Source organism: Rousettus aegyptiacus, unplaced genomic scaffold, assembly GCF_014176215.1.
Source record: "Rousettus aegyptiacus isolate mRouAeg1 unplaced genomic scaffold, mRouAeg1.p scaffold_m13_p_1, whole genome shotgun sequence".
Taxonomy (NCBI): domain Eukaryota; kingdom Metazoa; phylum Chordata; class Mammalia; order Chiroptera; family Pteropodidae; genus Rousettus; species Rousettus aegyptiacus.
In genome coordinates this window covers 65,619,118-65,631,747 of record NW_023416284.1, presented here as the reverse complement: position 1 = coordinate 65,631,747, position 12,630 = coordinate 65,619,118, and the positions used below count along the sequence as shown (strand labels likewise).

General features: G+C 42.5%; 1 protein-coding gene across 5 annotated transcripts in view; it reads left to right on the top strand.

Annotated features, from left to right (window-relative positions):
- Positions 1-12,630, top strand: part of BCAR3 (BCAR3 adaptor protein, NSP family member) — a 184,072-nt gene that overhangs the window by 72,678 nt on the left and 98,764 nt on the right. Inside the window, exon 2 of one of the 5 annotated variants that reach the window (XM_036236555.1) lies at positions 5,739-5,807. The exons of 3 other annotated variants lie outside the window; for them this stretch is intronic. In XM_036236555.1, coding sequence (XP_036092448.1) covers positions 5,798-5,807 — 10 coding nt within the window. In that variant the 5' untranslated portion in view covers positions 5,739-5,797. Of the gene's footprint in view, positions 1-5,738; positions 5,808-9,910; positions 10,063-12,630 lie in introns of those variants that run through there. One more of the 5 variants, XM_016134227.2, reaches the window with a different exon arrangement.

Genomic DNA, 12,630 nt, shown 5'->3' with positions numbered 1-12,630 from the left:
TCCTAAGCCTAGAACAGGGAAAGGGGCTTTCTTTCCCCACTGGCTGGCCAGGGATGATGGGGTTGATACTGGCACATCCCCCTGCAGGAGGGTTGCAGAGTTAGGGCAGGGCCTCTCACATGAGTCACTTGGGAGGCTAGTTAAAATGTGGGTTTTTGAGTCAGTTAGTTTGGGGTGAAACAGGTTTGGCATTTCTGATAAACTCCCAAGGATGGCCAGGCTGCCACTCCCAGACCACTCTTGATAGGGAGAACTCGAGGGATAGGGAGCTCGGAATTGAGGTTCACACCTGTGCACCTGTCTGTGTGGTTTCCTGCCATGGGGGAAATACAAGTGTATTTGGTGGCCCAGACTGTAGTCCTTAACCCATTGGAGACTCCTACCCACCTCCGTCCCAAGTCTAAAACTTCATTCAGGTCACAAATATCTGTTGAATGCCGGGCACAGAGTTAACTCAGCCAGCTTGCTTCTTTTAAGTCATTTTGCTATTATATGTCATGCTCAAGCAATTCAACCCAAACTTTCCTGCTCACTCAGAAATAGGATTCACACTGGGGGGTGATGTAGGTAGTAGAATCAGGGAGTTCAGTCAAGGGGCCTCCAGATTGTAGCTATGTGAATTCAGCTGGTTACAGTAGCCTCTGTTTTTTTCATCTATAAAACAGGCTTAATAACCTCCACCTCTCTGGGTTATGAGAAAATTAACTGAGATGCTATGTGTAAAGCTCTTGGTCCAGTGCTGGTAAACATAGCTATTTTTCAAATTTAGGCTCTTTCCTCCCCCAGAATCTCTGGTGCTCTGCCCCTCATTGTCGACACCTGTACCAATTCTAAGAGCAATTGACTGTGTTCTTACTACCTGGTAATCTCAGTACTGTCAACAGGGTCACCACCCAAGAGAAATGCCCCACACCAACCATGAGTGTGCGTGCGTATGTGTGTGTGTTGGGGAGGGAGGAAAGGGCTTGCCCAGATGACCTTGCCCAGACTTCTGACTTGCTGTCCCGGCTGCCCTTGCACTGGAGTTTGAGGTGTGTGGCAAGTACTTCATGACTGATAACACGATATCGCAGATTGTAAATAAATTCTTTTAAAAAAAAAACTAATTTGTTTAGTTTAAGTAGTTTAAACTAAACAGACACAAGATTGTCTATTATAATACCACTTTCACGCATCTGCACTCCAAAAAGATATTTAAAATTTTATTTTAACTTATGACATTTTTCAAGACTATAGCAAAGTAGACATAATAGTGTAACAAACCCCAGCTTTAACAATTATCTATAGTTTAGCAATCAAAAGCTGTTTGACTGAAATAAAAAGTTGTGGGATCACATCTCATGCCCTGGCACTCACATGGGAGTAAGCTATACAACACTGATGTCTTGTTGGAAAAAAAGCTGAGAACTCTAGTTCTTTCTGATCCATTTCTTATTGATATCTCTTCTCTCTACAGAATGGTAATGACCCCTGCTTGGCAGGGGTTGACTGAGCCTGAAAAGTAGGTGGCAAAGTCAGAGCCACACAAATGGACAATCCTTTCTTGGCTCCAGCTTGACCCACTGTGTTCTTGAGTTGAAAATGAGGAAAGATCAGACAGAAGTAGGCAGCTGCTGAGCTGGGAGCAGTGAGCAAGGCTCCACTCTGGACCCTCCCACCACCTGCCCGCGGCCACCTGCCTGCTCAAGTCACCTGTCTCCTCCAGGATGACCATGTCCTGTTTTGTAGAATGATGACCACTGTAAAGATAGATACCACAAACAGCTAGAGATAAAGGGACAGAGTAATTGTTCTTGGGCTGTATGGGTCCCGCTGGGTGGGGGCAGGGTGGGGCAGTCACACTTGTCTGTGAATTAGTTTAGCTCTGAAGTTTGGAGGAGGCCTTTTTTTTTTCGGACTCAGAAACAGCATATGAATTGATGGAGCATTTCTCCTAGTAGCACTATTACTACCATACTGTTATCACTTCTGAGTCGCATTCCTTCTGAGAGGCTGCAGTCACCACTTCCCAACAAGGATATCCTGACCCCAACTCAAGCAGAGGGTGTTATGGGAAGAGTGGGATGTGGAATTAGAAAATCTAAATTTTAATCTTAGCTGTTATTTAATGAGCTCAGTGACCTTAGGCAAATCCCTGAAACTCAGTACCCTCATTCTAGAAATGAGATGATGATATTTTACCCTAGAATTATTTTAAAGCTCATATAAATACTATAGGTTTTATTTTCTTAATTGGACTGGCTTTAGGCAAAACTGTGAATAAGGTAAAGTTAGTTCAGCATTTTCCATTTTCTCGGTCCAAGCCAATTAATTCCCTCTTATTCCCGAGTCCCCCTTCTCCACTTACCATTGAAGCTCCAGACGCTGCCAGGCAGCTGACCAAGAAAACAACCAATTAGATTAGTACGCACTAAAGGGCTAGTAATTTAATCTCAAAAGAGGAAACAGTCTCTATGTATCAAGTGCTCACTAAGTGTCTGGCACCAAACATATTTTGCGTAGTTCTCACAATGACATTATGAGGTATGTTACTATCATCCCCTATCTCACAGATGGGGCAACTGACCTACAAGTAAGATGCTTGTTAAGAGTCAGACAGCTAATTAGCAAAAACTGGAATTCAAAGGCAGATCTGTCCAATTCTAAAAGCAGTACTATTGTTTATTTATGTAATCTTTTTTGAGGCACTGTAACTGACTGATTAAGAAGAGCACAAAGTCTGAGCCAGATGGCCTGGGTTCAAAGCTCAGCACCTTTACATATCATTGTGTAACCTGGGCAGAGACCGTATCCTCATCTACGAAAGGGGATAAGAATAGTGCCACCTCATAAGATTACTGTTGGAATTAAGTGAATTAATATACATAAAGCTCATAGTAAGCACTATGTAAATTATCCTTAATTATGAAAGCAATCGGCGCTTATTGGGAAAAATTTTAGAATAACATGAAGAAAAAAGCAAAGTCCTCTCATGCTCACCTGTCAGTTTCACCTCTCAAACAGTTTTAATGGAGGAAATTGTTTCAGACATTTTGTGCATGTAGACACATAATCCCACACAAATATATATATTTGTTATTTTTACATCAATGGGGCAACATGCTTTTTTTCACTTGCTTTCTTCACTTAATAATATTTCACAGGTACCTTTCTGTGTCATGACCAAGAGAATTACCTCATTCTTATCAGCTGTGTGCTGTGTGCCATAGACTAGATGTGCTATAATTCAGTCACTCCTCCGCACATCAACAATGTAAGCAATGCTGTCACAAATATCTTAGTGTGTACAGGTGAGTGAGCTTTTCTGTGGGACAAATTCCTCGAAGCAGGGTTACTGGGTAAAGAGCGCATTTAGAGCTAGTGTTCTATTAGGTTGTCCATTAAGGATTAACATTGTTTTACCAGAAAGAAAAAAAAAGATTATAGAGAGAGGTCAATGCCTAACATAAAGGAATAGGAATAACTAGTTAATGATGACAATTTAAGTGATAACATTGCTAAGAAGATTTTAAGATAATGGGTGAGTCCTGGCCACATCTCACAAACCATTATATTAGGCTCAAGTCTACTTGTCTGGAAGGCAGCTCTCAAAGATTGAATGAGGACTTCCACGCAAGCTGGGTTTTCTGTTGGCCTGGCTCCTCCTGTGTAAGGGAGTTGGTAGGCTTCATGTTCCCTTCATTTCCTCCAACTACCCAGGTTCCTTCTTCCATGCTAGAACAGCGCTGGCATGGCTCACCTCCACCTGCCCACCCTGGCAGCCTGCAGTATCTATATTGAGCCCTTTCCTGTCAAAACTCAAGACTGTAGCCGGGTGGCCATTGTACTAGTTTCGCATACATTTGTTTACTCTCTTTATTTCCATAGTAAAGCATTTTTTTTTCAAGACTCCTCCCTCTCTTTTATTTTCACCAGCATCAACAGTCTGTTTCCCAATACTTTTAATCCCTCCTTTTGCATTTTCACAGCACAGGGCACCTCTGCTACAGCCAGTCCTTCTGTATCTGTGCTATGTTCTCCACAAGAATGTAAGGTCCAGATGATGTACTCATCTTCGTATATCCTCAGGGTAGCAATGCTTTCCACAATAGGGCTTCCACGAATTTGTTTCTTAAGTGACATTTTTAATAATAAAATAATACATGCTTACTGAAAAAAAGTAAATAAAAAGAACTGTGTAAATAAGGAAAACTAAAATCATCTGAATTCCATAATTATCCAGAGACATTTTGGAGCATTTGCTTCCAATTGCTGAATAAAGAAGCTAATTATGCATAGCTGGTCATCAGATTAAGAAAATAACTGGGGAATAAGGGTCCAGAGTTTGGTGAGGGGAGCAAGTCCTGAAGCGGGTAGTTCAAATATAGACCATAAGGTTGAGGAGCACCTTGTATAGAAAGTGAGCCTGTGCTGTCAAGAGCTCCATCGCTTTTTCATTCATTGACTTAGTAGGTATTTATTGAGGATCTACCCAGGTGTAGCCTTGTAATGACTTCTCTAGCAGATCGGACAGTGAGTTTTCAGCCATCATATAGGCCTTTTGGAAGCTGACTTCTCTGCTTGGCGGACTGGGGATTCTCATGAGCAAGTCCATGGCTAGCTCTTCACAGGGCAGGCACCTAAAAGGTGAGAATCCTGAAAATAACGGCAACATTTGCTGCTGTGGTCCATGTCAGAGCTGCCAGGCCTTTGTATCAGTGGTGTGTCACATATTAACTTCAGGGAATTCTCTGTCTACAATTGTTCAAGTTCAGATTTTCTGTTTGGTCTTCATTGATTATAGCTTAGACATCTGTGTTCCTTACTTGTTACCATTTAGGTCTGAGCAAAGCTGGAATTTTAAAAGTTATTCTTCTTAAAAGTGTGTTTTGTCCAGCTTCCTGATAACTAGTGATGTTATAGAGACTAAACAAATTACTTTGTGTCAGGAGGGGATCAACTTGAGGTCGAGCGCTCATTAACAAAGCCTCTTGCACTGCCTAAAAGTCATCAGTTCCATGTCGCTGGTTATGTTGTCCTTTCATAGATCCCTTTGGCTGAAGTGGCCCAGAGTTTGGCTGTTCAAACATTCATGTGGAAGCTGTCTATAGATTTGAGGAAATCTGAATCCTAAAATTGTTTATAGCACAGCCCACATCCATGGCATTATATTTATTTATTAGAAGAAAGTTCAAAGGGTCTGAAAGCCTTCATTCATTCATTCATTCATTCACTCATTCATTCAATAAATATGTATTGACTGTCAATAAGGTGCCAGACCCTAAAATAAGAACAAAACAAAAGCAAAACCAGGCATGGATCTTAGAGGCTACAGAGCAACAGATGTTAAACAGAAATAAATGTGTAATTATAAACTGTGACAAATTATAAACTGTGAAAGAAAAGAAGCTATAAGGCACATGTGACTGAGATGTCTGACCTGTGTTGGGTTTCAGGGAAGGTTTCCCAGAGAATAGGACTTCTGAGCCGGGATTGGTTATTTACTTTCATGGTGCCTCAGTTTTCTCATTGGTAAAATGGGGATAATACCATTCCTTTAGACGCACAGAGACATTGTGGGAAGAGTGATTATGTACATGAAAGGTTCTGAAAAATGCTCAGTGTACCTGAAAGTGAATGTGCTGCTCTCCAGCCAGAGGCAGCTGTTCCCTGGCTTCTACATCTGTCATCAAGCCCGGCATTACTCAGGCACGTAAACTGCAGACCGGACCTTTGATCATTTTCCTTCTCCTTGCCAGGCAGCTGGACCCGCCAGATAGAACTGGGGTTAGCCTTGGCTCTGCTACTAACATCTAGCATGAATTTGGGTAAGTTCCTTAACTGCCAAAACTCACTTTTCTCATTTGTGCAGTGGGGAGCAATAATGTTATCCGCTCATGGCTTCAATCTTGTAAAGCACTTAGCATAGTGTGTGGCTCGTCCTTACTCCTAAACCAGTGTAGCTACTGTTATTGTCATTGTTATCATTGCTAATTATTAACTCTTACCAATTAGTCCTTGGTAATAACTTTGGTCTTTTTGGTCCTTCCATCCCCACTGTCACCAGCTAGTCAAAGCCCTTGTCATGTGATGATTGCCATCGTCTCCTAATCAGTGTCCCACTTCGGCTCTCCTGTCTCTAGTTCATGCTACACAGCTTCTAGAATGAGCTTCCTAAAACACAGTGCTTTGCATATATTTCCTCTTTTTTGTTTTTTGATGTTGTCATTGAAAAAAATATTTGCAGCTCATACCACAAAGATCTGAGCTTGCTAATATGGAAACATTTCTTTGAAAATTTATAATAAAACAACCTACAAGTGGATAGAAAAGTAGAAGTACACATTCCAAAAAGGAAAAAACGAATGGTTACTAAACACGAAAAGATAAGCAGCCTCACTTATTATAAGAAATGTGAATTAAGATCACACTAAATTCATATTTTACTTGTCAGGTTGAACAAATTCAAAAATTTAATAACACATTCTGGCCAGGATGTGGGGAAATAGGCATTTTCTTATATTGTTGGGGAGTATGAATTAGTGCAATCCCTATAGATGGCAATTCGCCATTACTTATCAAAATTACAAAAGTATATATCCTTTGACTCAGCAACTTTATTCTGGAAATTTATCCAGCAGATATACTGGCACATACCAATGACGTATGTACAACATTATTCATTGCAGTATTGTTTGTAGTAGGAAAGGACTGGAAACAACCTAAATGTCCATCAATAGGGCACTGATTGAATAAATCATGGTACACCTCTTCAGAGAATACCAGACACTGACATGGGAAATTCTCCAAGATATATTAAGTGGAAAAAAGCAAAGTGTAGAACTGTAGGTATAGTGTGTTACTTTTTTGTGTGGGGGTGGGGATAACACATATACTTAAACTCTGGTAGGCATACACAATATTAATAGCAGTAGATACCTGCGGTGGGAGGGGGACTAGGCAGATAGGAGGCAGAGTTAAGAGGGAGGCCTTTCACTGTATACCATTATATTTATTTATATTTCGATTTGTGAACCATGCAAATATTCCCTAATCAAAAGATTATATTAAAATACTCCTGTTACTCATCCATTAATGTATCGAGCACCTACTATGTACACTGGGGATATAAATGTGAAAGTAGTTGTGGTGTGACGGGAAGTTCACTGAACTTTGATTAAAATACCTGATTCAAATTCTGACATTGCTTCACACTAGCTATGACTCTTGGCACATAATCAGCATACAACAAATATTTGTTAAATGATTTTGTGGTTCAAGTTACCGAACCTTTCTAAGTCTGTTTCCTCCTGTATATATGGGCATAACGATACTTCTTATCTCACAGAGGCATTGTGAAGACAAATGATAGAATCTGTCATCAATTCTAGTAATAATTAATGATAACTACTATATATGGTAGGCACTTTCACATTCATTATTTCCTTGATTTCTCACATTTATTCACTCATTCACTTCTGAGGAAATGGAAAAACTAAGAGGAACAGTGACTTGCCCAAGGCCTCTCTGTGAGTTATCTTCTGGTCTTTCTTTATTCCTACCTCCCAATGATGCACCACACAATAGGAAACACATATAGCAGGTGCTTAGGGAATTTTGAAAATCAAGGAAAACCAGTGTAAGTTTTATCACTGTTCTCAGTGACACTCGAGAGCAGCAGAAAGTCAGTGAATGCATTTCTGATCATTCAGTTTGGAAATATAACAGCTGGTCTGTTTGACATTCACTGCCCTAAACACTGTAGGAAAATCCAACAAAAGTCAAAAGTTTATGCTTAACGAGGTAGCAAAGATAAAAACCAACCCACAAAAACAGCCATAAGGAAAATATAAAAACTCAATCTTAAGAATCCTGCACTTATAATCTTGCAGATTTGTCAACAGCTCTTTCTTAGAAGGATGAAAAGGTTATAAAATATACCCAACATGGCATGATTTTAAAAACATTTTGTTGGAGTAAAACTTACATGAAGAGCAGTGCACAAACAATAATGATAAAGTGAGAGACAGTTAATTTTTATAAAATCATACACATCTATGTGAGCAGCACCTGGATCAAGAAATAGAACACAGGCATACCTCGTTTTATTGCACTTTGCTTTGTTGTCCTTCACAGATGTTGCGGTTTTTACAAATTGAAAGTAAGACCCTCCACCAGCAAAAAAATTATGCCCACTTTATTTCGATACTCACTTTATTGCAGTGATCTGGAACTGAATTGTCAATATCTCCGAGATACACTTGTAGTCCCAGTGACTAGGGCCTTCTCTGGTCTCCCTTTCCACCTCTACCCAACCCTCAAGATAACCACTACCTTCACCTTTAACATCGTTGATATGATACGCGTCCAGCTTCTTTCATTCAACATCATATTGTGTAAGTCTTGCATCTTGTTGAGTACAGATGTAGTTCATTCATTCTTAGTAATGGATTGTATTCCACACAGTTTATTTCTCTTTCATTGATGGACATTTGGGTTGTGTCCTGGGGGGCTGTTATAAAGAGAGATGCTATAAATATTTTTGAACATGTCTTTTGGTGAATATGTGCATACATCTCTGTTGGGTATATACCCAGGGATGAAATCACTAGGTCACAGGCTACCTGCTAATTTAGCTTTAGGAAATAATGCTAAACAGGTTTCTAAAGTGTCACACAAGTTCTCTAACTTTAGCCATTCTGGTGGATATAAAATATGATCACATTGCAACTTCGATTTGCATTTCTGAGGTGGCTAGTAATTGAGAACTTTTTCATGTGATTTTTGTGGGGGTAAGGGGGCTTTTTTGAGAAATACCTGTTGAAATAATCTGCCTATTTTCAATGGGATTTTCTGCCTTTTTCTTGCTGATTCGTAAGTGTTCTTTATACATTCTGTATATAAGTTCTTTTTGGAATATATGTGTTGCAATTATCTTTTCTCTGTGGCTTGCCATTTCACTAATAGTGTCTTGATGAACTGGAGTTCTTAATTTTAATGTTGTCCAATGATCACTTTTTTCCTTCATAGATAGTACTATATGTATTTAAGAAGACTTTGCCTACCTCAAGGCCATGAAGATATTTCTTGATATTCACTTTGGATAGTTTTATTGTTTAACCTTTTACACGTAGATTTAAAAATCTGTCTAGACTGATTTTTTGGTATGATATGAGGTAGGGATAAAGGTTCTTTTCTCTCCATGTGGGTGTTCAGCTGATCCAGCATTGTTTACTGAAACGACAGATCATCCTTTCCCAATGCATCACAGTAGCATCTTTGACATAAATCAAGGACCGTATAATGTAGATCTGTTTCTGAACTCTATTCTATTGGTCAGTTTGTCTATCCTTGTTGCCAGTTACTATTTCTATAGCTTTATAATAGGTGCTGATATCTGACGGTATGAAGTCCTCAGTTGGCTCCAATTTTTCATACCATCAAGCCATCTAGTACTGAAGTGCCTGCCACTTTTACTTCCCACTTTGCTTTCATATGTCCAGGTGGGTGTGATGGATTTGCCTGTTCTCATGGCTTAGTAATTTGTGGTTACCTGCATCTTTGTCCGACCAAAGCCTTTTAAACGGAAAGCTAGCCAGGTGTCAGCAGTTGAGCAAAGCAGATCTGCTGGATAATCAAATAACACAGGGAAGCGGGAGGAGTGGCTTAGGAGGGGTTGTCTCTCCAGAGGGGTACAGTGAGGAAGTGGTCGATTTACATTTGAGGACTGTCTTCTCGGAGAGATACGAGGAGAACCAAACTCTAAGATCTGAGAAGAAGCGTGAAATGCGAGGTCAGCGCATGTAAATGTCGCGGGGGGGGTGGGTTCCGCCAGGCTGCGCGAATCGGCTCGCTGGGGTGGGGCCGCCAAGCCTCAAATCACCAGTTGAGGGCCTGAGCGCGCGCGGCCGGCTCAGAGCCGCGCCTGCAGCTACCGCGGCCGCAGCCAGAGCCGCCCTGCGCACAGGCGAGCCGCGCCGACCATGAGCGGTCCCTGCTCCCGCAGCAGCCTCAGCACCGCGCCCGCAGTGCGGAGCCTCTGAGCCCCAGCCCGAGACCCGGCGCCGAGCGCTGCGCGGGGAGGTGAGTCTCCACCGCGCGCTGCGCCTCCCGCGGGGGTGCTGCTCCTCCCGGGGCACCCGGCGTCCCTTGCCATGGAGGACCGACTGGGAAGTTGTTTTGGAGAAAGTTGGGCTACAGGGAAAGCAGAGCCGGCGCCCTCCCCCAACCCCCAGCAGAGTCGGTGTTTGGGGACGGGAGTGGCTCAAGTGGCGACCAGACTTGTGCCCTCGGGGGCCTCTGAACTGGCTGAGATTTCCCAAACCTGGCCCGCGGCGGGAGGCGCCCAGCGACTTGGGGCGAGCATCTCTGCTCTTTGCTCCTGATTGGCATTTTCCTGCCCTCTCCTGAACCCCTGCAGGTCCAGGTTGCTCGTCCGGTCGCCCGTCCCCATCCCTCTCCTCTCAGCCCGGAGGCTGGAGGGGGTCAGGAGACGGCGAGGGCCAAGGGGCTCCGCTGGAAGCCCTCGGCTTGGGGGAGGAGAGTTTCTTCACTAATCTCTTGGAAAGTTTGCAAAGAAAGCGAAGGAGCCTGCCGTGTAACTGTTGACAACATCTCCCTCCCTCTCTTCCTTTGTTGGGAATGAATAGTTGGTTGTGTCGCTCCCTCTGCGTCGGAGAGGGGAGGGAAAGGGAGGTGAAGGCAGGGAAGGGAAGGAGGGAGGGAGGGCCTGACGGTGGGCGCGACGGGAAGGAGGTTCCGATCTCAGACCGTCTTTCCTTACCAGCTGAGGCTGCCAGGACTTTAAAGGTTTGATCAGGTGTAGACACTCGTCGGGGAGAGGTTCAACGGGCTCCCCAGCAGCTGGCGAGGCGGCGTGTTCCATGCGGAACACGTTGGGTAGTGGCTGGGATCTTGCGGTGGTGGGGATGGGGTGGTGGTGGAAAACTCTGTTTTTGGTGTTAATTCGCTCGAAGCCTGGTGCGGAGGGGAAAGACCGGTTGCTTAACTTCGTGTGTGCTTTCGCCTGAAGCCAACTGAGGTAGAAAATAGAGCCAGGCATTCAGAGATTCTTTTAAACCTTGACTCTTATCTCCCAAGGCTCCGCAGATCTCTCCAAGGAAAATACTTTGGAGGAGGGAAGGTCAGTTTGAGAGCGGATAATCTCCCTGTGTGTTGCCAAGGACGGGGGAGAGATGCAGGAAGAGGGGGGAGGTCTTGGGGCTGGGGGCGGGGCTCAGTAGAGAGATCCAGAGAGGAAGGGGCTGCGGAGTTAATGCGAAAGCCACACGCCAAATGGTTGGATGCGGATGTGCAAGGGGGCGAATGGAGTATAACGTGAACAGCTCACCACCACCCCCACTCCACCTTTCTCTAAACTGCTGCTGAGAAGCCTGGCATTTCTAGGATGACTAACCAAGATCTCCATGGCTCTCTATTCATATAGAAAGGACAGCTTGTTGAATGGATGCTAATCTTAAGAACCTTATCATGTAAATCCTGTGCTGCGTTGCTCAAAATACAATCTATGGAAGAATTATTCATACTTCAATCATTTGGCTAGACTTCATACGGTTACTTCAAAAATAAAGCGATACTCTTAATTTTTAAGCCCAAGCAAAACTTCATTCTAAGTGGATAAGCCAATTTTATGTGTGCCATCTCCTCTTGCTGACTCTGAAGAGAAGATTTGAAAGTACATATCCAAATTGTAAATTCTCTGTTGTGATCATAATGGGGCAGTAGAGGCAGTTATGTTTCTAGAGTTAAAATGTTATAGAAAGTTCGTAAAGCCCACAACATATGACCATGTATGAGTTTGACTTGAACATATCTCACTTAAGATGTAAAACGGAAAAATTCAAGCAAGTGCGCTGTTTTTCTCTGCCTTGCCTTCCATGTGTTTGAGACGTTTTGGTAAAGCAAATGAGTCCGGATGCTATTCACAATTATTTCAAAGCAGAGCCACTGACCAGAGTCAGGAAGTTGGCTTGGGGAACTTGTTAGGATTGCTCTTGATCCTACTGAGATTTCAGCTTTTTGAATGTTCACATGGGTCTCATTTTCATATCAAGATATAGAGTCTTTGACCTTTATACAGTCATACCCCAATTACCCACAGGGATGCATTTTGGGATATGCTTCATTAGGTGAGTTCGTCATTGTGTGGACATCATATAGAGCAGTCACACAAACCTAGATGGTATAGTCCACTATACACTTAGGCTATGTGATACAGCCTATTGTTCCCAGGCTACAAACCCGTACAGCATGTTACTGTACTGAATATTATAGGCAATTTTAACAATGGTAAGTATTTATGTATCTAAACATATCTAAACACAGAAAAGGTACAGCAAAAATACAGTATAAAAGAAAATAAAATGGTACACCCACATAGGGGGCACTTACCATGAATGGAAGCTTATAGGGCTAGAAGTTTCTCTGGGTGAGTCATTGAGTGAGTGGTGAGGAAATGTGAAGGGCTAGGATGTTACTGTTCACTACTGTAGACCTTAAAAAAAACCATAGTTAGGCTACACTAAACTTGTAAAACAACACAAGATTAAATCAAGCACATGAAAAAATAACGCAACCAAGAGATGGAGTAAACACAAGATGTATAGTCTGCTGCTGGTATAACAGCATACT